Genomic DNA, 21,828 nt, shown 5'->3' with positions numbered 1-21,828 from the left:
GTAGCTTGAGTAACTACAGCAGGCTGGTCTCCTCTGCGGCTGCAGGTTACATTGATATTTAAAGAGGAAAGCCAAATGGAACTTTATTAGGAGAAAAATTAACTTAAAGTTTAAGTTACTTAGAATAAGCCATGCCTCCTTTTATCCTTTTAACTAGTTATAGTATTAGACATTACACTATTGTATTATTATCATAGTAAGATGTGTTGATGTATATAAAGCATTTTAATGTGGAAGTGGATCAAGATGACACTTTTATGTCACTAACTTCTTTATACACTGTTGGGTAGTTAAGTCTATCAGAAACATAGCACTGCATTTAATTTATAGTGCAGTAATACAATACTTCAATTATTTGTTTTTGAAGGTAGTTGAGTAGACGCGTACAGCTGTACACAAATATATCATAACTGTACAATGGATGAGTAAACGTAAACACTTTCCGACACTTTTCTTTCTCACTAGGTCATCCCTTTACTTCTCTCCATCTCTCTTTTAGTCCTATCTTTACTCATCCGAATGTCCCTCTATTCCCATCCCATCAATCCCTTCCAGACATTTCTGTCAAGCTGGTTTGACATAGACCTAACCGGAAACACAGTGTGAGTGACTTTGCTCACGAAATAAAGTGTCTCAATGTAAAGTCGTCGAAATCCTGTTTTATTTCGAAAATCCTACCGGAAGTGTTGTATGTCTGTAACATATTAGTCTGAAGCGGGTCGTCCCCGCAACTGCTCCCCGGTCTCCAGTGTGGATTTACATACTCTGATTTCCGTGGGACTGGGAAGCGAAAGAGAAGTCTTTCACAAACTGAGGAAAGCGCAAATAGTGTAATTTGACAAATGTACGACTTTTAGCCCCGTCCGTTGGCTCTTTTGCGCCTTCCAGCCTTTTTTTGTTGTCGGAATAACGTTCACGCTACTTTTCGCTCTCAACTGGCTCTGGACTACTTTTCTAGTCTGGAGAGAAAAAGGGCTGGGAGGTCTGTCGGAGAAGTCTGGAAGCAGCTCGAGTTGAACCTGGTTTGAAGGGCTGTGGCCATGGCCGGGGGTGGCGGTGGTGGTGGTGGGGTTTCACCGTTGGGGCCCGCGCCGCCGATGTGGTATCACCGGGACCTGAGTCGAGCGGCGGCCGAGGAGCTGCTGGCACGGGCAGGGAGAGACGGCAGCTTCCTGGTGCGGGACAGCGAAAGTGTCAACGGGGCTTACGCTTTGTGTGTACTGTAAGTATCTCTGTCGCAGAAAAGATACGCTTGTAGGAACTCCTAAATTGTGTGTGTGTTTGTGTGGGGCCTCGTGCAGGGAGAGTCGGGGGGAGTTGGTAGTCTTGCCAACGTGTTAGTTTAAAGTTTAAGTTAGTATTTAAGCTAGCTACCTTCATCGGATCTAGTTTGTGTTGTGTTTAAGTCACTGTGCCTCGTCTGTTGTTACTCTGTCGAAGCAACACGATCTTTTTCTTTATTAAAGTTGCACATAAACCTCCTTGCATCGTTGGATCAAATTGTAACACGAGTTGAAGTCGGCGTAAGCTCTTGTGCATCGAGGTTTCAGCCAAACACATTTGTTTACTTTCTCCCTGAAGTCAGTTAGTGGCAGGGAGAGACGGTCTGCCCAGCAGTGAAACTCCAGCATGGCACACAACTTTAGGGCTGTCCCTGTCTGTCTTGTGTCTGATGTGGTCGCCTGCAGCGCCGTTTTTACAGGGCACAGAAACTGGATGGTGGTGAAGGTAAATATAAGTTACAGTAGGGCTGGTGAAGCCTTACTGCTGTTTTAATTTAAGGCTCATATAAGATCAGTGCAGTAGTGAAGCAGCTGGCTCTGCTAAGTAGTTACACATACTGTCATTCATATATATATATATATATATATATATATATATATATATATATATATATATATATATATATATACATACATATATATATATATACATATATTCAGCAAAGTAAAATGACTAATTGTACCTGTATACCAGGGCTTTTTAGATGGAGTCTGTTGGAGTCGGAAGTGATGAATCGCCCACCCTCATTTACACAATGTAGATTTTTCCATCAACCACCTCCAAACAACATACAAAACCACCACTTGCTGACTTGAGTCAAATAAACTGTACCCGTACTCTGCACACCTGACAGCAGTGGATCAAGCTTTAATACACAGACAACACTGCCATTGTGTACACTTGACAGTGACTCAGGCAAGTTAAATGAAGTGTGGAAAAGAGATGTTTAACTTGCAAATGGCCAAACTGACTTGCATGTTTACCCCCTGCCTACCACAAGTAAAACAAATGCAAAGACCACTAACTGTGCAGATGCAGGACATAAAAAGCCCTATGCCATGTGACATGGTACTCTGACATTGATTCGACCTACATCCCCTATCGGATATTTTACCCCAATGCTCATTGTGTGTTTATATACATGCATACAAGCAGCAGCCGTACACACCGTGTGTTTTGACTACCATCCTTTGTAGTTGATGACACTAAAATACATCATTTGTTATATTGCAACTGACCTCAACAAATAGTATGGTCGCTCTCATGTCAATACATTACTCCTCTTGTTATATGAGAACCCAGATTAAATAAGCCCGCATCTCATTTCTGGCCACTGGTTTAAAATAAATGATTGTGCTGAATATACATTGTCCACTCTTTGCTGGATCCATAATAATTCAGCAGGTCATTCTTTGACCAACAACATTCTTAACACCTATGCATCATCCATTTCCGGATTTATTTCCGCTGCCACCGCTCCCTGTTTACCTTTCACATTTGCATCATTTACATCATGGACTTTATTTCATCTGAGAAAGTTTCTTTCATGATACCTACAATTTGTTATGGACAGGCTTTTGTCAAACTTTGCTTGAGAAAACAATGTTACTGCCTTTTACCAACAAGTATTGCTTCTACATACAAAAAACCCCCCGGTAAAATACCATTGCAAAAGTATTACCCGATTGTCACAGATTATGTGCACTAGTGTTATTAGATATTTATGACAGAAAAAAGTTGTCTACTTTCATAAATTACATCTTTGATAATTGTGACGACTCAGTATCAACCCCTGAAGCCATATAGGAAACAATGTTATGGTCAAGCATTCGACTCATACTTGTGAACTTGTGTTGGCATTACTGAGTAAAACAGCATTTCCAGGAAGTACAGTCTGAATCCCCATAACTGCTTTCAGACGACTGAATGGCTCTCCATTTTTAGTAATGACTCATTGTGTGTCATTTTGGAGGCTCAGGATTAAAAATCATATGTAGGGATGTACAGATCTGACTTTTTCAGTCTCTGTACAGATCCGATACCAGTGTTTAATTAATAAGCGGCATGCCTCACTGTGATATTTATTGACTAAATAATCCATTATACACCAAGTAATTTAAATACAAAAGTCTTTAAAATGAACTGGAATTGCAGTTGAAGTGTAAACTTTTTTAATGCAGCAACACACAATGTGTGTATATAGTATATACACTTAAAATTGGATTGAATTGATTGTCACTAATATCTGATCCAGCTATTCGAGTCAGTACTGGCCCAATATTGCTCTCGGTAACGGTGTATCCCAAACATGTCTGTTGTCACATAATGCTTTATCTTTCCTAACCGTCTAAAGCAAAAAACAAGTCAAATGATCTGGTCGGCTTCCCCGGTAAATGTATTTGTAAATGAATAAGTTGTACTTGTGAAGCGACGCAATATATTTTTCAAGCCGAAATAATTATACTATTATAACTTTTGTAGGGTTTCAGACCAAGTCTACAGTCCTATGAAACAAGCTCATTTTAACTGCTTGAATCAGGTGACCTTTTTTTTTCGTTGATACAAGCATGCCAAGATGTTTCTTTTTACCTGAACATGCACACACACACAGACACACACACAGACACACACACACACACACACACACACACACACACATATATTTGTACTTCCCTTTTGAGGGATTCAAGAAGACAAGTGTGTTTTGGAAGTGTTTCCATTCTGCTGCTGTCTGAGAATAGACTAGTAGGAAGAGAGTTTGTGCCGGTGATTTTAAAGAATCTGTACCATCACTAGTACTGACTCCTGGGCCAGTTTGTCTTTCAGCCTTTGCCTTTCACTTCCTTCTAGTGTCATTTAAGTCTGTGGAATTTGTAGATTTTGCAGAAAATTACCTCTTTGACCAGCTTACTGTGTGTGTTCAGTAGTTGTGTGCAACGGAAGTTTATGTAAGTTCTTCAGAGCAGATGATGTTTCTTAAATAAAATATGAGTGAGCTTTATCATCCACTCACAGTGTGAATAAATAGTAAATTCTAAAATAAAAACAGCCTTCTAACTAAGGAATTTCTCTTGATTGCAATTTTTAAGGTAAACCATTTCTTTATATATTTTTATCGTACTTCTTACAGTTCTTCCTTTCAAACGTTCCTTAAATTTCTTTTCAGTGATCATATTATAAATGTGAAGAAGATTTGAATTGTGATCTAAATGTGAAGCCCATTTTACGCATCCTCATCCTAACCGTCATAATTTAATGCTAAATATCCTTCTGGAACTCAACCTTGCTGGGCCGGACCAGAAAAATCACAGCATAATAACGCATAAGTAACGACAACGTTTCTCTATGTTTAAATCTTTGGTGAAGGTTTTTAGATGATGAACTCTATTTTAAGGTGTTTCAACAAGACCAAAAATTCAGACATCAGGCCTCTGTTTATCTGCCTGGGCTCTCCTCTGTAGATTCCCTCGCTTTGTGACACGTTTGTGGCGCCACTTTCATGACGTGATCCATGTTTAACGACTTCTAACACAATAATATCAGTGCTCCCATCAATTGCGACTGTGGATCAATGGTTTGCATGTCTGTCTTATGAGCAGAGGATCAGAGGTTTTAATCCCAGCTCTGCTAATTTTGCTCTGCGGGCCGTATGTTTGACACCCCTAGGTTAGATCATTAAAATACAGGTTACCTTTTTGAAGGATAAGTAGTGTGAGAATAATATAGCAAATCTTTGCAAATTATTTGAACCAGTCAATGGAGTGTGTTGATTGGCATACAGTTCACAGTGGGAGGGTGGGCGGGACAGGACTAACCTGACCTGCTGCACTCAAGGTTGAAAATGAAGAAGAAGAACAGAGGAAGCGGTGGAACTTTAAGCCAACAGGGCAAAGTGGGGACTCAGTGGAGCAGCCATTATCCTTAACCGCGTCTATTGTTGACAACACACACATACACACACAACACACACACACATTGTATGCTTTGGGTCCGTGTCCATTCCATAATGAACCTCTCTCTCTTTCTCCACCTCCCTCTCACTGTTGTAGCTTTGCTGCTCCTGAAACAATAGTATTTACTCCACAGAGTTGCAGAAAATCGCGTCAGCTGCCAACAGGAAAACAAACGCACACAAACACTCTACTGTACACTGCAGGGACTCCTGTGCATAGATTCTGTGCCACTGGAGCCACAATGCATTGTGTTTTATAATATCACAGGATTAATTGTGGGATATGGTTTCAGAGGCCAGACTGACAATAGGAGCAGTTCATCGCACTGACTGTTTACTGCTGGGCCTTGAAAGGAAGGAACATATATTTATCAAATGTATACCGTTAGTGGGAGCAACTGCTGGAGGCATGATCTATGGAGCTATTTTTGGCAACTATCTGATAAATGTGATCTCACTTTCCTTCTGATAGTTTAGCTGGCTAAATCCTAAATCATTTAACTCTGACGCTGTGGATTCAAATCTATGCCAGCTCCTCCCCTCCCTCTCTCTTTCTGTGTGCTGGCAGATAAAGGCAAGAATACCCCCCAAAAAAGACATACAAATCTGAGCATCTACAGCAGGAATTGACGATAAGCGGCTTGTAAAAACACAATTGTCCTCAGTATGGAAATAGTCCAAAGGTTAAAACACAGTGAGTGCAATTTTTAAACGCTTCCTAATTCATTCCCGGATGTACTGGAAACAGTTTTAAATTACATAATTTTGTGCCATGTCAAACTCTCTGTCCTATCTCCCAAAACGGTTAATACATGATCTAATAGGCTGCTGGGGATATTCAGAACTCACCTAATCATCAGATTCGTGTTGATCCCTGGTTAGGCTCAAGGTTGAGAAAACCGGTTTGATGTGTTGACCCATCAAACAACAAAAGCAGGTTTATGCTATGTCACTGTGTCGGTCATGAGAAAAATCAGCAATTTAAAAAGGTTCTAATATATGTGAAACTTTTGCTCAAATCCAACATAAACTGGCCTCGCTTTTTTATGAAGGTACTTCAGTTGTACGTTGAAATTCAATCCATGTTTTAGTAGAGTGTTTAGTTGTGGTACACTGACCTGGAAGTACCGGAAAGCAGATGAGGGGTCAGGTCATGATGAATGTATCCCTTCCTCAGTTTATACAGTGTATATACAGACACATACTGTAAATAAGCACAGTAAAAGCAATGCAGCAGTTAAAACATTGAGTGTTTTGCATAGGCTGCCGTGCTTACACCTACACATTCAAACAGATTGCACATGCATCCAGTATACACATCAACAGACATTAACCACAACATCTGCCTGGCAAATTGAACATTTTGTGTCCGGTCTACTGAGCAGACACAAAGTGCGGACATGAAAATCATTAAACTCCAGCTCGTAGCTGCAGGCGTTGTAGTCACGGCTGTGCAGTAACAACGTCAGAGCATGAAACTGCAATTGGTAAAAAGAAATAAGAGCCTTGTGGTTCAATAAAACGTGTAACTCAGATTCAGAGGTTTGATACACAGTTGTGGACTGAAAGAAACGCCACGCATTCTGTGAGGGATTAAAAAAAAATACTTAAAAATTAATAATCTGTGTCCTTCATAGCTCACAAGTTATACTGTTTTTATTGTGTCTTTATTTTGTACCATCACTATAAAGATACATTGTTTAAAAGCTTTGTTCAACTCTCATTCGCTGTACTGCATTACACTACTGTAAGGATAAAGCCCACTCACAGCTGTGACGGACAGCAACAGGTTGAAGCTCTCTACATCGTTTAAACCCCCTTCACTCTTATACATCCATAACCCCCCACCCCCCTTTCTCATTCACTAAGGTCAAATACAAGAGAGTATGTACGCATGTCAAAGCGTGAGCATTTTTTTTATTTTTGATTAAATTCTAGTCGAAAAATTGTCTCTTCTTTTTCTCTCATTTCTTCCGTTGTTGTTTGCTCCGTTTTGACTCTCATTCCTTCCTCCTTTTTGTTTTTCTTTCTCTGTAGGTTTCAGAAACATGTCCACACATACAGAATCCTCCCAGACGATGAAGGATTTCTCGCTGTGCAGGTACAGAAAAAACACGCACATACATACATACATGCACGGATGCGCACACACACACACACACGCTCACTCACTCACTCACTCCACTGAGGTCAAGTGTGTGTGTGTGTGTGTGTGTGTGTGTGCGTGTGCGTGTGTGTGTGCGTGTGTGTGCGTGCGCATATGCAGCAAAAACTGTATTTGCTTCAGTAGCAGCTGGCAGGCAGAGATGCTTTTGTTGTCTCGCTCTCTCTCTCTCTCTCTCTCTTCTCTTCTCTCTCACACACACACACACACACACACACACACACACTCACACTCACACTCACACACACACACACACACACTCACACACACTCACACACTCACACACTCACACACACACACACACACACTCACACACACACACTAACAGCAGCCTCTTTGTGTGTTGTGCCCAACAGCTGTGACGTCCCCACTACCACCAGCCACATGCATGCCCTGCCTCTCTCTCCTACAGACACATATACACACACACACTTCAGACTACTCGTGTGGTCACATCACAGACATCTGTGTCCCTGCTGTATGATTTTGGGGCCTTGACTGTGACGTTAAAGAGAATATAAAAGTCTAATTTTGCATCCTGGAACTAAGTATGTTTTGGAGCAATGTTTACCAAAACAGTTCTTCCTGGTTTGAATTATATTTAGACCACTGGGTCATATTTGCTTACACAACATTACATGTGGAACAATAGGGGCCACCAGAGATTTCAATAATATTACGACTTGTGGCCAAGGAGTTTGGATGCTATTGTTCTGTTCATACCATGTAGACATTAACTCTAGTTCTCTTCTCTTGGTGTACCCCTTCTTGAATGTCCTCCCCCTCATTTCCTCTCAGACATCTCAGGGAGTGCAGCCTAAGCGGTTTAAGACATTACCAGAGTTGGTGTCGTTGTACCTGCAGCCCAGCCAGGGTCTGGTCACCACCCTGCTTTACCATGTGGACCGAGAGGAAACAGCTTTCAGCGATGACAGGGACTATTCAGGTTTCGCCAGAGCCCGTACAAGCACACTTGCATATCACTTGCACATCCTTTTGGCACATGTTAACTCTCATTTTCTGTGATTGGTAGATGGGGAGGATGAGAAGCCACCCTTACCCCCTCGCTCTGCCTCCACCTATACTCCCCCTGGACCAGACACGCCAACAGACAGGTACAACGTCCATTAAAGAACTCTCTTTGTGTCCAGTTGACAATATCAATATATAAGTGCTGATAATCAAATCACAAACCACTTGCAGAGCTTCTTAACAATATGTTTACCATGTACTACACACACACACACACACACACAGGCAGGATGTTGCTTCACTGTGCATACAATTATGTCTGCTCCACTCATGAAAATAGTATGAAGAAGTATCAGAGATTATATGACCAAACACAGATATTCTTATTCACTGTCACTGTTTCTGTTGCATGACAGAAGCACACAACATCCAATAAACATTGTTCAATATCAAACACAACAAACATTCACATGTTGATGAGAAGACACATACACAATCATTAATTAAATGATAACCTCCGCTCTTCCCCTTGTTCCCTTTTTTAAGAAACCCACATCCTGTTTAAAACCGCGTTGGTCACAGATAATGCACAGCTTTGATGAAGTGTTTGTGTGTGTTGCTCAGATCAGTGTATATTAATGAATAAAGATTAAAGCCCTCATTCAGACTATAGTAAAGTGAATTATGTGGTGAACCATTCAGATACTTCAGTTGCAGTTAAAAGTGTTTACAGGATCTAACTAAGTAACCGCTGGTAGAATTTTCTAAAAGAGAAAGTACCATAAAGTAGTGTGTTTTAATGAATTTTGTTACAGTTTCAATTGTAGGTGAAATCAACGAAGCCTTATCCTCCTTTCAGTTGAAGTTGTCCTCATTTTCCACGTATGATTCAATAAATTCAAGTTAAATGTTCATAAATGAGTGCAAAAATTGATCAGAGACCGTGAATGAACAAGACATCACTTTTTCCATTTCACTTTTAACCGTCTTCTGGTTCGCAGCATGTTAAATATAAAGTGCAAGAAAGTTTACTTCGTTTACTCGGAGGCTACAGTCTGGACTATAACAAAGGATTGTAATCATGAACAAAGTTTAAGTTGCAGAAGTTTGTGAGTCTGTGGGAGTCAGCATTCTGTCGAAGAGGAAGTGTGTGATTCTAAAAGTCCTGACTGCACAGCCGCAGTGCTCACAAACTCACACAGATATGGCTACTCTGAAATTCCTGACAGTTCTGTTTTCTGATACAATGGATGGGATTTACCTGCAAATTTGATACTCATATCAGCTGAAAAGTTAAAAGTTCATGGTAGTAATAGCATAACTAACAATACAGCGAGAATGTGCATGTGGTGAGGATGGATTATAAATACTCTTTTATTTGAATTTGTTTTAGTGCTCCAGCAGCGAATGGCCTCAGCACCATCTCCCACGAGTACCTGAAGGGCAGCTATGCTCTGGACCTCGAGGCAGTCAAACAGGGAGCCGGCTCCCTGCCTCACCTCAACAAGACACTAGTGGCCTCCTGCAAACGACTAAATGGGTAAGAAGGACGTTCCAGGATATCTGTAGATGACACATATTCCACAGACACACATTTGTCAATGCATGCGCTACACAAAGCCATTCTTTAATATACTGTCTGTACTTGTCACTAAATCATAAAAATGCACTGCCCGCAGAGCTGCCTGCATTGACTCATCTCTTGTTTTGGTCACAGTGACACATGTTGCACATTCAAACATTGCAGAGAAAATAAACTTGGATTAAATACATGTAACAAATTGTACTCAATCATGTGTTGTTATTAATCGTTTGTATTGTATTGTGCTAATCTAGTAACAATCTGATTTCTTCTAGACATGTCTAAAGGAAAAGTAAAAATCTCTTTCTGTTTTCCCAAATAGGGAGGTGGATAAGGTTCTGTCAGGTCTGGAGATCTTGTCTAAAGTTTTTGATCAGCAGAGTGCTTTCATGGTCTCCAAGATGATCCAACAGGTATGTGCATCTCTTGACTCTTTGTCGGGCATTCCTGTCTCTGTCATCCTGCTTCCTCCAACAACGGGACTCTGGCAGTAGTTAAGCCCAATTCTGCATTCCTTCTATACATTATAATACTTTTGTTAGTATGTATGTAGACCCCCCTCACCACCAATCCATGGGCAATACCCCAATTGTTTAATGACAATAAAGTTATTTGCATTCGTATCCCAGCTGTGAGACAGTTTTAATGGTTAGTCATTCTTGAACTGCTTCCTTTTAATCTTCTGCATCCAGATTGTCACCAACATGTTCCCCAACTTCCAAAATGGACACTTCTCTGTTCTCTTTCAAAATATAAACATTTGTTGTAATTCGTAGCCGTTATTACTCACATTAAACGTGATGTGTGTCACACCCATGTTAATTCAGTTTCACGAATGATGGAATATGTGACACAATGATCTTGAGCAATATGTCAATACTTCTGTTTCAACCTCGCTCACCGGCAAAGCTTCTTGTACACAGAGCAGTCAACCAGAATTAGTGGCTGAGATTCAGAAAAAAACAGGGAGAGTTATTAGAGAGGACTCTTAATGGCTTTAACACATAGTGGGACATAGTGTACACCCACACACACACACACACACACACATAGTAGTTGCATTAGGTAGTCACATATACACACACACACACACACAATGCATGGGATACTCGCATGGAGTAGTTTGTGTTTGTCTTAATAGGATATGTGCATGTGAGGATGTCTTATGTGTAAAACATTAATGATGATTCTTGTTTTTATTGCTTTGGTATGTCTTTAAATCATCATCACTTAAAAATGCTTGATATGCCATTGTGCTGCGTGTCATTGTGCTGGCATCAGTTCATAAAGCACACGCTTACACGTCAGTCTGTTTGAATACATTTAGATTCATACGTACATGGATAGACTGGTTCTACAGCCTTAGGAACAATTTGTACAACACTGCAAAGCCGGGAAATGTCTGTCTGTGGTGTATTTGCCATGCTCCACCTTTTTAGTCTTTATGAAGTGCATCATCTCAGTGTGCAATTTTTTAAATTTTTTTAATCTTGGCAGCTAAACATAACCAATCTCATCCTTTCTTGTCTTATTCACATTTAGTTCTTGTTTTCAAGCGGCTTGGTGGATATGAGTTTCTAATAGTTGTAACTTTTTCCTCCTTCAGTCGGTGAATCAGGGTGGAGACCAGGAGTTGGAAAACCTTGTGACCAAGCTGGCAATTCTAAAAGACCTGCTGTCCTCCATAGAGAAGAAGGTACACGCACATATTCAGTCATGTGTACGCACGCACCTTCACACATGATCACTTCTGCGCCCTCGTATTTTTTAACATAGCAGTAAATTTGTTGTCACGACCTTTTAAAATGTATTTGCATAACGTGTGATTCCTTGGAAAGCAAATAGAGAGGGGTACCATGTCGGTCATAACACGGAAGTCCTTGTCGTCGAGCCTGGCAGGATTATATTATTCAACTTCTTGCTTTAATCTAATTTAGAAGTACCGTTTGACCAGCTCATCCATGTTAATATTTGACACCATGTCTACCCAGACTTTGTTTGTATGGAAGGGCTAATACTGCTTGGGAAGGAAATGGCCTTGTTGCAATCAGGCTACATGTCTTGACTCGTGTGATGTCACTGACTCCACCGTCTCTGCTCCTCTTAGAAAACATGGGAAACTGCTTCATTGTTGACACCACAACTTAAGCTGAAAAACACAGTGTCTCTATTTAAGTCTTTTCTCTTGTGTTTCTGTATTTGTGTTTTTCTCATTTCTCTTTTTAATTTTTTTTCTCCCTGTTTACTCTTTTAATTGTTGTTGCTCTCCCTTTCTCTCTTTGTCCCCTCAGGCTCTGAAAGCTCTCCAGGACATGAGTTTGTCATCGCCATGCTCCCTTCCTCCTCTGTCCATGCGTCACAGCAAAGCCATCCCTGTGCAGGCCTTCGAGGTTCGGCTACGCACGCACACACTTTTTAAGATACTCAATGGCTTCAAAGACAAATTGCCCCTTTCGGACATTCAAGCGCTATTCCAGTCTTTTGTCAGTTTAATTAAGCACATTTGAATCATAATCTTAAATTTGCTCTTTCATACCGTGCTAAAACTCTTCCGGATTTTATTCAAGAAATGTCATAATAGAGGACTGGTGGTTTGGTTTCACAGAGGACAGACTGAACGTGATTTATAGTAAAACAGGGTGTGAAGTCATACATTACATTTTTCAACACACTGCAGGAAGTTTGTCAGCAAAGCTGATGTGAGACCACAGGAATGTGTGTAATGCACTTCCTGTGACATCATCAGTGGTTTTGTCATGGTATATAGTATTTGTGTCTTTCGGTATAATCGGCCAACGCAAAATGAGTTTGCAAGTGAATGTGTATAACTGATGTTTTGTCTATTCTTTTCTATTTTGTCACAAAATTATGGTTGTTTTATTTTTTAAGGAGTATATAGAGAAAAAAGTCAGAATAATAAGAAAGAGCTTTATATTAGGGGTGTAATGGTAAAGAGTGAGTATTATCAGGAGGAAAATGGGGTGTAAAGGGTGACACAGAGGGAGGAAGAGGTAGATGATTTAAAAAATTAGCTGTCAGCCAAGTCTGCATCCTCTGTGGTGACCTCCTTTTCAGCAGTTTCCTGTTGCACAGGAACAGAAGTGTTGTTAAGATGAGGAGAAAGATTTCAGGCGTGGCACCTGATTCTCAAACAGAATCTATCTTGACTTTACATGATACGTATTATAAGTATGGGTATGTGATGAACAGAAATATGTGAACTGTTATCTAAAATCACAATTAAGAAAATCAGGACATTGTCAGTGATCATCGACAGTCCTGCTTTTTGTTTTCAGATTTCTAATCTAGCTGGCTGCGTATAACTGATTTATGAGTAACACTGTTAATGCTATCAAAACAACATGCTTGTTTTATTTGTGATAACCGTACGATATCTGTGAGATATCAGGGAGAGACCGTCGATGAGTCTACTACTTTAATTTTGGAGACCCCTGGTGGTATGAACATTGCACATGACTGGCAAGCAGGGATTTATGTGGATACATACACTTTAATGCACCACAATTACTTCCCGTTTATATGAGTGTGTGTGTTTTTCATTCTTCTGATGTGATCCACTTCAGGTAAAGCTGGATGTTTACCTGGCAGAGCTGACAAAGATAGGAAAGAGTCAGAAGTACACTCTGTCTGTGGACGTGGAGGGGGGACGACTGGTAGTGATGAAGAAGGTGAAGGACAGCCAAGAAGACTGGACCACCTTCACACATGACAAAAGTAAGAAATTACACAAACACTCTATATACAATGTCCCCACTATTTTCTCAACTGTGTAATTAGTTCAGTATTTCCCCCAGAAAATGAATGAGCAGAAATCAGTTCAATAGAGGAAGAAGAAAAAAAGACACCGAGATAGCGACATAACTTGTGATCAATTGGGTTTTTTTAAACGGACTGAACAATGGCCACATTCATTACATATGTGGTCATTTTTGTGTGAAACAGCACCTCCTATACTCTTCCCCCTTTTTGTTAATGTTGTATGTCCAAAGGGTATACTCATTATATCGGACATTATTGGATGTAGTGGTCTGTATTTTTACCAAAGTAGAATTCCTCTGCTTCAAAACACTGTTGGAAAAACCCTGATTAATGTTGTAGTTTTAACTGCTCCATGAAAACTGTTTCAATGTCTCTGAGCAAGAAATGCAATGTATTTATGGATCCAAGAGTGTAATAACATAATGTTCGTTATGGTATCTGTTAGACATGCAGTTGAACAATATCTGATGATTTTATGTCAAAATGAACAACTTTCTTCCTTGCCTAATTCCTTTGTCATGCCTTTTCATTGTTCTCCTTCCTTTACTTTCACCTGCCAATCTATTATTAAATTTGTATTATTGATATTGCTTTTCCATCTGGCCTAACTCTCCCCCTGTCTTTGACCTTCTGTCCTCTGTATGTCCGTCTCTTTGTTTGTCTCAGTCCGTCAGCTGATCAAGTCTCAGCGGGTGCAGAATAAACTGGGCATTGTTTTTGAGAAGGAGAAGGAAAAGAACCAGAGGAAAGACTTCATCTTTGCTAGTGCCAAGGTCTCCCCGCACGCACACACACACACACACACACACACACACACACACACACACACACACACACACACACACACACACACACACACACACACACACACACACACATATACATTGCTTTTAATGGAACTATGTTGATATATGAAAGCAAGTCCTTTTCAGTTACTCAATTATTAAAATATACAACACATGTATTTTCAAACTAACAAGAACATATTCTGGTGTATCTCTCTTTTATCTTCGTATGTACTCTGACGCACACACAAATCTCATCTATGGATTCAGTTTCCACTGAAGCGCATTTACTCGCACTGACTGTTAGTCAGCTTTTAAGTGCTTCTACTTAAGAACAAGGTTCCCTTTTGTGGCAACTTCCACTCACTAATGTGTGTGTCTTTCAGAAGCGGGAGGCGTTTTGCCAGCTGCTGCAGCTGATGAAGAACAAACATTCCAACCAAGACGAGCCAGACATGATTTCTATCTTCATAGGCACCTGGAATATGGGTTAGACACAAACACACATTATTCTTAATATCTTTTGACTTTTTTTTCTTCTCAACATGATCCACGTTAATAGCAACACACACTAAATTATAATTTACTTTCATATAGTGTGTTCAACAATAACAATGTATGTATTTTCAGGGCTTGACATTAGTATTTTAGAAGAAAATAATGTCATAATTTGGTCATATGTCTCTAGGCTCAGTGCCTGCGCCTAAGTCCCAGGCCTCGTGGGTGTTGTGTCGGGGCCTCGGGAAGACTCTCGACGAAATTACGGTCACTATCCCCCATGACCTTTACGTGTTTGGAAGCCAAGAAAACTCTGTGTGTGATCGGGAGTGGGTGGAGTCACTACGTGCCATGTTGAAAGAACAGACAGAACTGGATTATAAACCGGTGAGGAAAGCAGGCAGAAACAAAGATTTTGTTTGGATGTCACTTTCTGTAATTATGGTGTTGTTTGAACTCATCAACTGAATTGGAAAAGAAACAATGACTAATTTGTTCCCAACTCTTTGTTGTTGTCATTGGTTGTAGATTGCTGTGCAAACTCTGTGGAACATAAAAATTGCTGTGTTGGTGAAACCGGAACACGAGAACCGGATCAGCCACGTGGGAATGTCCAGTGTCAAGACGGGCATCGCCAACACACTGGGTAAAAGCAGCACTGTGTTGAGACTTTATTCTTCTTCGCATGCTTCACTTTTTGTGGTGACAATATAAAAGGGAGATATGAACAATGGAAGCGCAGACCATTCAAACACTGACTATAATTTTTGTTAACAAAGGGACTGTTAATGGAGTTATTGAGGATTTTATTACTGCAGCTCTTGTGGTCACACAAAAAGAAGAAAACATTTAGTTAAACTACAAACTTAAGAAAAGTAAACTAAATATGTATTTGTCCCAAACTAAAAATTCCCATAGCAGTGTGTCTTAACATTTTAATGTGAATCTTTTTCTAAACAGGATTTTTATTTTTGTTTAATAACATAATGCTTGTCGTTAATCAATTACAGTTAATAACTGTAATATATTTATTTTGAATGTTTGTTAAAGGTAACAAAGGAGCTGTGGGCGTGTCCTTTATGTTCAATGGGACTTCTTTCGGCTTTGTGAACTGTCATTTGACATCAGGGAATGAGAAGATTGCCAGGTATGTACTTTATACCTATTTTATTCCAGGGTCTTGTATCTTATAGTCTTTACATTGCAGTTTTACTTTGTGATTGATGTACTTTCAGAGTGCGTCAGAAAACATTGCATTCATGACACACATTACTCACTTATTCGGCTCTTATTACCGGTGACCTTTGACTCCTGCAGGAGGAACCAGAACTACCTAGATATCCTCCGCCTGCTGTCGTTGGGAGACAAACAGCTGAGCTCCTTCGACATCTCACTGCGCTTCACACACCTGTTCTGGCTGGGAGACCTCAACTACAGGCTGGATATGGACATACAGGTGAAGCAGAACACAGACTCACATGCGCAGAATGATGGAGTGCAGCAGATGTGCATGACACCTCGTTTGTGTTTGTGTGCAGGAAATTTTAAACTACATCAACAGGAAGGAGTTTGAGCCCCTGCTGAAGGTGGACCAGCTCAATCTAGAGAGAGAGAAGAACAAAGTCTTTCTACGCTTTGGTAAGTATACCTGTGTTTCTACCAAACTTCCTCTTCCTATGTATAATGGTCAAGTCAACATCAGTTTCTAAGTCTCTCAGCCTCATGCCATTGTGAAAAACTGTGAGAACGTTTTCTTGTACTGACTTTATCAGCGATTTACTTAAATACAACCCGCTAATATTGAAAATTGCTCTCACAGCCCCTGCGTATCATAAATACTGTAATATTACAGTCAGCTCTGCCTACAAAAGGTGTCTTCTTTCTGTGGCACAAATGCAGTAAATATAACTTGGACCTGGTGTCGGGTCACACTTTGCAAAATTCAAGGGAAGAGCCAGAAGCTGTCTATCGTCTCAGTAAAACCCCCTTTGTTTTAGAATTATACTTTAATCATATCAACCTCTTAAATCAATGTGTTCTTTAGATTTGTTTTATGTTTAACATTCTGTGCGTTGCACATATCCACCAACCTGCTTGGAGTTCACATCAAAGCATGTGTGTCTACTTGTTTGCAGGGGAGGAAGAAATCTCGTTCCCACCCACCTACCGTTATGAACGTGGCTCCAGGGACACGTATGTCTGGCAGAAGCAGAAGGCCACAGGGGTATGTTTACTAACTCAAACAACATCACAGATAGACGTCTTCTAAGTCATTTCTGACAACTGATGACTGTGTCTTCTACTGTTCTTGTCTGTCCCAGATGAGGACGAATGTTCCATCCTGGTGTGACAGGATCCTGTGGAAGTCATACCCAGAAACACACATTGTCTGTAACTCCTATGGTGAGACTATCAGCAAAAAGAATCATTCATACATTTGTTTAAATTCTGTGGGGGGGTTTTGGCGCAATTTTAGCCACTGGGTGTAGTGTAATTTCACCTAAACATTGTAAAACCTAGACTAATATGTTGTTTTGTTTGTCAGGCTGTACAGATGATATAGTGACCAGTGATCATTCCCCTGTGTTTGCTACCTTCGAGGTGGGGGTGACCTCCCAGTTTGTCTCCAAAAAAGGTACTAGTAAATTGAGTCAAATCCTTGTTTAGTTTCCTCTGTTTAGTTTTGCTATCTGTCCATCTTTTTTTTCACTTCCGTTCTTGCGCTTTTTAAGGAACTTCATGATGATTTGTTAGTTTTTCAGCTTAAATCGGGACAGCTTTTGTGTCTGTAGTCTGGTCAATGGGCTGAACAGAGACCAGAAAGAGGAAATGAGTTGAGCTAAACAGAAGAGGGAACAATGCAGCACCCTGTGGCTCATTCTCATTTATACTGCGTAGCATTACAGCTTCTGTTTTAAGTTAACTAATGCAACTGAATGCCAGTTATTAAGTGCATAATATTTAATCGTGTCACATTCATGGTCTGGTTTCTGTCTCACCGGGGTTTTTCTTTTAAATTAACAAAATGTCACATTTACAAGTAAATTACTAAATCTGTTCTTATCCTCTGAAAACACTATTCTGCGCCACCTACTAAGGTCTCCCCGGTCTTCCTCCCTCCTGGTCACCTGTTTCTCTCTAGGTCTGCCAAAGTCTTCAGAGCAGGCCTACATTGAGTTTGAGAGCATTGAGGCCATTGTGAAGACGGCGAGCAGAACCAAGTTTTTCATCGAATTCTACTCCACGTGTCTGGAAGGTGAGAAGAACTGGCTTGCACCTTTGCAGCATCTCACGCTGACAAAAACCCACCGGGGAGTTACAATACAGACATGGTTTCTGTAACACCTAGTAGATGTAATAAAAATTCCATCTGTTTCTTCTTTTCGTATCCCACTCCCTCCCGCCCTTTCTCAGGCAGTCAGTATACCTTCAAGCTTGAATCCATTTTTGACCTGCGCTGCATCCCCACCTTTTGTCCGCCACGTACTTTTTTAAATGAAATGCGATAGAAACATTTTCCTTCTCTCCTTCCCACTCCTCCTTCCAACCTTGTTCCTTTTGTCCTCTCTCCCGTCCCCAATTCCCTGCATTTCTCTGTCTCTCTCTCACCTGTAGAGTTTAAGAAGAGTTACGAGAACGACAGTCAGAGCAGCGACAACGTCAACTTCCTGCGTGTAGGCTGGTCCAACAAGCAGCTGACGACGCTCAAACCTCTTCTCTCAGAGATCGAGTACCTGCAGGACCAACATCTGCTGCTGACAGTGAAATCACTGGATGGATACGAGTCCTACGGTATGAAGAGAGTGTTTATGTTTGTGATGAGGCTGTGTAAGTCTTAAAGTGGACTTTTAGTCTGACAAACAAACATGTGTGCGTGTGTGTGGTTGTGTGTGTGTGTGTGTGTTTCCCTGCTAGGAGAGTGTGTGTTGGCTCTGAAGTCTATGATTGGCAGCACATCACAGCAGTTCCATACCTACCTGTCCCATCGTGGCGAGGAAACAGGAAATATCAGAGGGTCCATGCGGGTCAGAGTGCCTTCTGAAAGAATGGGAACCAGGGAGAGACTCTACGGTAATGCTCTGTAGATGTAAATGAATGCTCATAGTCTGTTGTATTCTGCAGACACACTAGAAACTTCAACAGACACCAATTAAAAGGAATCGGTAAACCTATCCAGATAAGAGGAAAGATCTAACTGAAGCAGTTGAGACATATTACAGGACTTTTAAGCTTCAAGACTTTGCTGGTGTGAATTTATCAAATGACGCAGTATGTAAACTGCTGTTTTTATGGTTGTATTTCAGAGTGGATCAGTGTGGACAAGGATGAGACGGGTGGACCTAAAGGGAAATCCACTTTGGTATCCAGAGTGGGACATGAATACGTCAAGTCAGTACACTCTACTTCTTTAGTTTTTATAATATGCTAAAAGTAGAATATTTTCATAACATTTGTACACATCTTTCAGATGAGATTATTCGATACACCACATTGTATAGTATATTGGCATGATTCAACTTAAAATGAAAAGAAAAACAATTGTAGACTAATGTAGAGATCATTTTTTTCTGGAGTATTGTTTACAAAAGTATTTTGTCTGTTAGTACATCTTTATTCAATTGAATACATCTAAAATAATATCTGCATGTTGCATTTAGGAAATAATCACAACGTTGGAATGAAAACAAATAATTGATGATGTTGGTCATTTGCCTGTTGAAATGTTGGGACTCCACATTTGACCTTTCATTGAATTTGATTGTGTGCACTTTTTACTTGGAATGTACATAAAAAGACCTTTCTGAGTCCTGATGAATCCTCCCTGTGAGTCTCACACCAGCTGACTGTGTATGATGTTCTCTCTGTGCAGGCCATCTGTAGTTCGTAAACAACTTGGAGAGCTGGGAAAAGTGAGTGAGGAGGGAGAAAGGAACATCAAGGAGGAAACTACTGCAAGGTAACGCCCCATTAAAATGGGTTATACACACTGACCGGCAAATACACATATTCAAGATAACCACACAAAAGATCCAACCGCTTTGATACATTTTTTTATTTCGAAATATCGACATAGGATTTTTGATACAACATCAAGTGAAAACCTTGAAACATAAAAGGCAAGCTATGTTCTTTCTGTGTATTTTTTAAAGGCCTAAACAGGAGGCACCAGACAGTGATCCAGCCATCTGCAAAAACAGCTACAATAATCCTGCTTACTACATCCTGGAGGGCGTTCCCAATCAGTCGGCAGCTGCTCTTTCGCCTGAGCTTCTTCCGTCTCCTACATCGCCAAACCCCCAGGTAGCTAAAGCCCCTCCTCCCTCAGCTGGAGCTCGAACCAAACCATCCTATGTTGCCTCAGGACCCTCACACCCACGGAGGACCATGATGGGGCACCCGGTCCGCGCTATTAGCGAGGAGGGCTCCTCAGAGGACGATGGAGGCGTTTGTGTGGCAGGAGCGCAAGGGGGTGTTGTTGGAGCAACAGTTGCAAGCACACTGAATCGACCTCCTCCTGACTTCCCCCCTCCTCCTCTCCCTAAGGGAGCCCTGGAGATGGTTGTAGAAGCACCCTTCTCCAAACCTCGCCCTCTTTACCCAGACCTAGCTGAGGTCAGGATCCCAGCAGCCAGTCCTGCTGCTCCACCCGCCCTCGGAGAGGGTTTTAGACGAGGAGGAGGAGGAGGAGGAGGAGGAGGAGGAATGGGAGGAGGGGGAGGAGGAGGAGGACCAGGGGCGTTGGACGACCAGTCGTGTTCTGTGCTCCAGATGGCAAAGACGCTGAGTGAGAGCGAGTTTTCTGGGCAGCCTCCACGCGCTCCGTCTGCACCGCCGCCTCATAGAGGGCAGCCGATGGGTTTAGGTCTGGACGCCTGCCGCACATTCCCGCCCAGAAATGCCATCACAGAGAGTATTGCAGAGGACATGCCTGAGGAGGTGAGCAGTCAATTTAAATTAACACTCAAAAGGAGAAATGTAATACTTTGGCATTTAGTGAAGTTGTGGGTTGTTTGGGTATTTCTTTTTTCAGGCGTGTGAGTGTGGTGACGAGCTGCTCTGTTTATACAACAGTTTTTAGCTGATCCTGTGTTTCATTTCTCCTGCACAGGCACTTTGGGGCAGCAGTAGTTCATCTTTGTCTGTTGGGGAGTCATCGGTGGCGGAGTGGCTGCAGAGACTGGGACTGGAGAGATATGAGCAGGGCCTTCTACACAATGGCTGGGACGACCTGGAGTTCCTCAGGTACATACCCTCACACCCATTAAGACCCTTGACTCATGTTCTGGTGCAAAATAAAAGATGTAGCTCTTAATCCTCTCTACTCTCATCTCCAACATTATTCTTTTAATTAAATCATTGTTTTTAAATTATAATAATTGTTGTTTTTTTTCAGTGATATTACTGAGGAAGACCTGGAAGAGGCGGGAGTGCTCGACCCCGCTCACAAGCAAATCCTGCTGGAGAGCCTGAAGCAGCAGCAGCAGCAGCAGCAGCAGCAGCAGAAATAAACTCTTTAAACTGGTCAATGACTGGTCCAACACGGCCTGGTACCACACCAGGTCCCAAGAGGCCAAATCTCAGCTGAACTGAACTGATCTGAGCTGGAACGTGCCAATTGATGCCAAACTGTGCCTTCGGAGAGAAATTGCACTCCCATTTGTTCTTTAAAAAAACACTTAGAACCACCATCTTTTTCAGATGTACTGTATGTGTGTTGTTGTCGATGTCGCAGAAGTGGCCTTATTTAAAGAGAATCCTTTCGGTCCTTAAAGTGACACTACATGTCCTTCAGCATTTAAACCTAGTGACA

The 21,828-nt window shown here is 41.2% G+C and overlaps 1 protein-coding gene across 2 annotated transcripts; it reads left to right on the top strand.

The window, feature by feature from the left end:
• Positions 1-713: 713 nt before the first annotated feature.
• Positions 714-21,540, top strand: inppl1a (inositol polyphosphate phosphatase-like 1a). 2 transcript variants are annotated; one of them, XM_068585058.1, is made up of 28 exons: positions 714-1,222; positions 7,274-7,337; positions 8,199-8,346; positions 8,434-8,515; positions 9,766-9,912; positions 10,277-10,367; positions 11,561-11,650; positions 12,246-12,344; positions 13,539-13,689; positions 14,401-14,507; positions 14,906-15,008; positions 15,208-15,404; positions 15,546-15,663; positions 16,068-16,164; positions 16,335-16,473; positions 16,556-16,655; positions 17,153-17,241; positions 17,339-17,420; positions 17,563-17,652; positions 18,160-18,273; positions 18,633-18,809; positions 18,933-19,088; positions 19,322-19,406; positions 19,888-19,974; positions 20,168-20,318; positions 20,562-20,954; positions 21,127-21,260; positions 21,412-21,540. In XM_068585058.1, exons 1-28 carry the CDS (start codon positions 1,041-1,043, stop codon positions 21,524-21,526), a joined length of 3,588 nt encoding a protein of 1,195 aa, XP_068441159.1. In that variant the 5' UTR covers positions 714-1,040; the 3' UTR covers positions 21,527-21,540. The 2 variants fall into 2 exon arrangements, with proteins under 2 accessions (XP_068441159.1, XP_068441158.1); XM_068585057.1 differs by having other exon boundaries at positions 20,168-20,954.
• The last annotated feature ends 288 nt before the right edge of the window (positions 21,541-21,828 follow it).

Source organism: Clinocottus analis, unplaced genomic scaffold (assembly GCF_023055335.1).
Source record: "Clinocottus analis isolate CAN_PGR_092001 unplaced genomic scaffold, fCliAna1.0.p SCAF_2, whole genome shotgun sequence".
In the NCBI taxonomy this organism is placed as follows: Eukaryota; Metazoa; Chordata; class Actinopteri; order Perciformes; family Cottidae; genus Clinocottus; species Clinocottus analis.
This window is presented reverse-complemented; position numbering and strand designations above follow the sequence as displayed.

What these genes read in the sequence shown, in the direction of transcription:
- inppl1a (XM_068585057.1), top strand. Translation starts at nt 1,041, where the DNA reads ATGGCCGGGGGTGGCGGTGGTGGTGGTGGGGTTTCACCGTTGGGGCCC. An exon ending in TCCCTGTGCAGGCCTTCGAG is followed by an intron (nt 12,345 to 13,538) that starts GTTCGGCTACGC and finishes GATCCACTTCAG; the next exon opens with GTAAAGCTGGATGTTTACCT. An exon ending in TCATCTTTGCTAGTGCCAAG is followed by an intron (nt 14,508 to 14,905) that starts GTCTCCCCGCAC and finishes TGTGTCTTTCAG; the next exon opens with AAGCGGGAGGCGTTTTGCCA.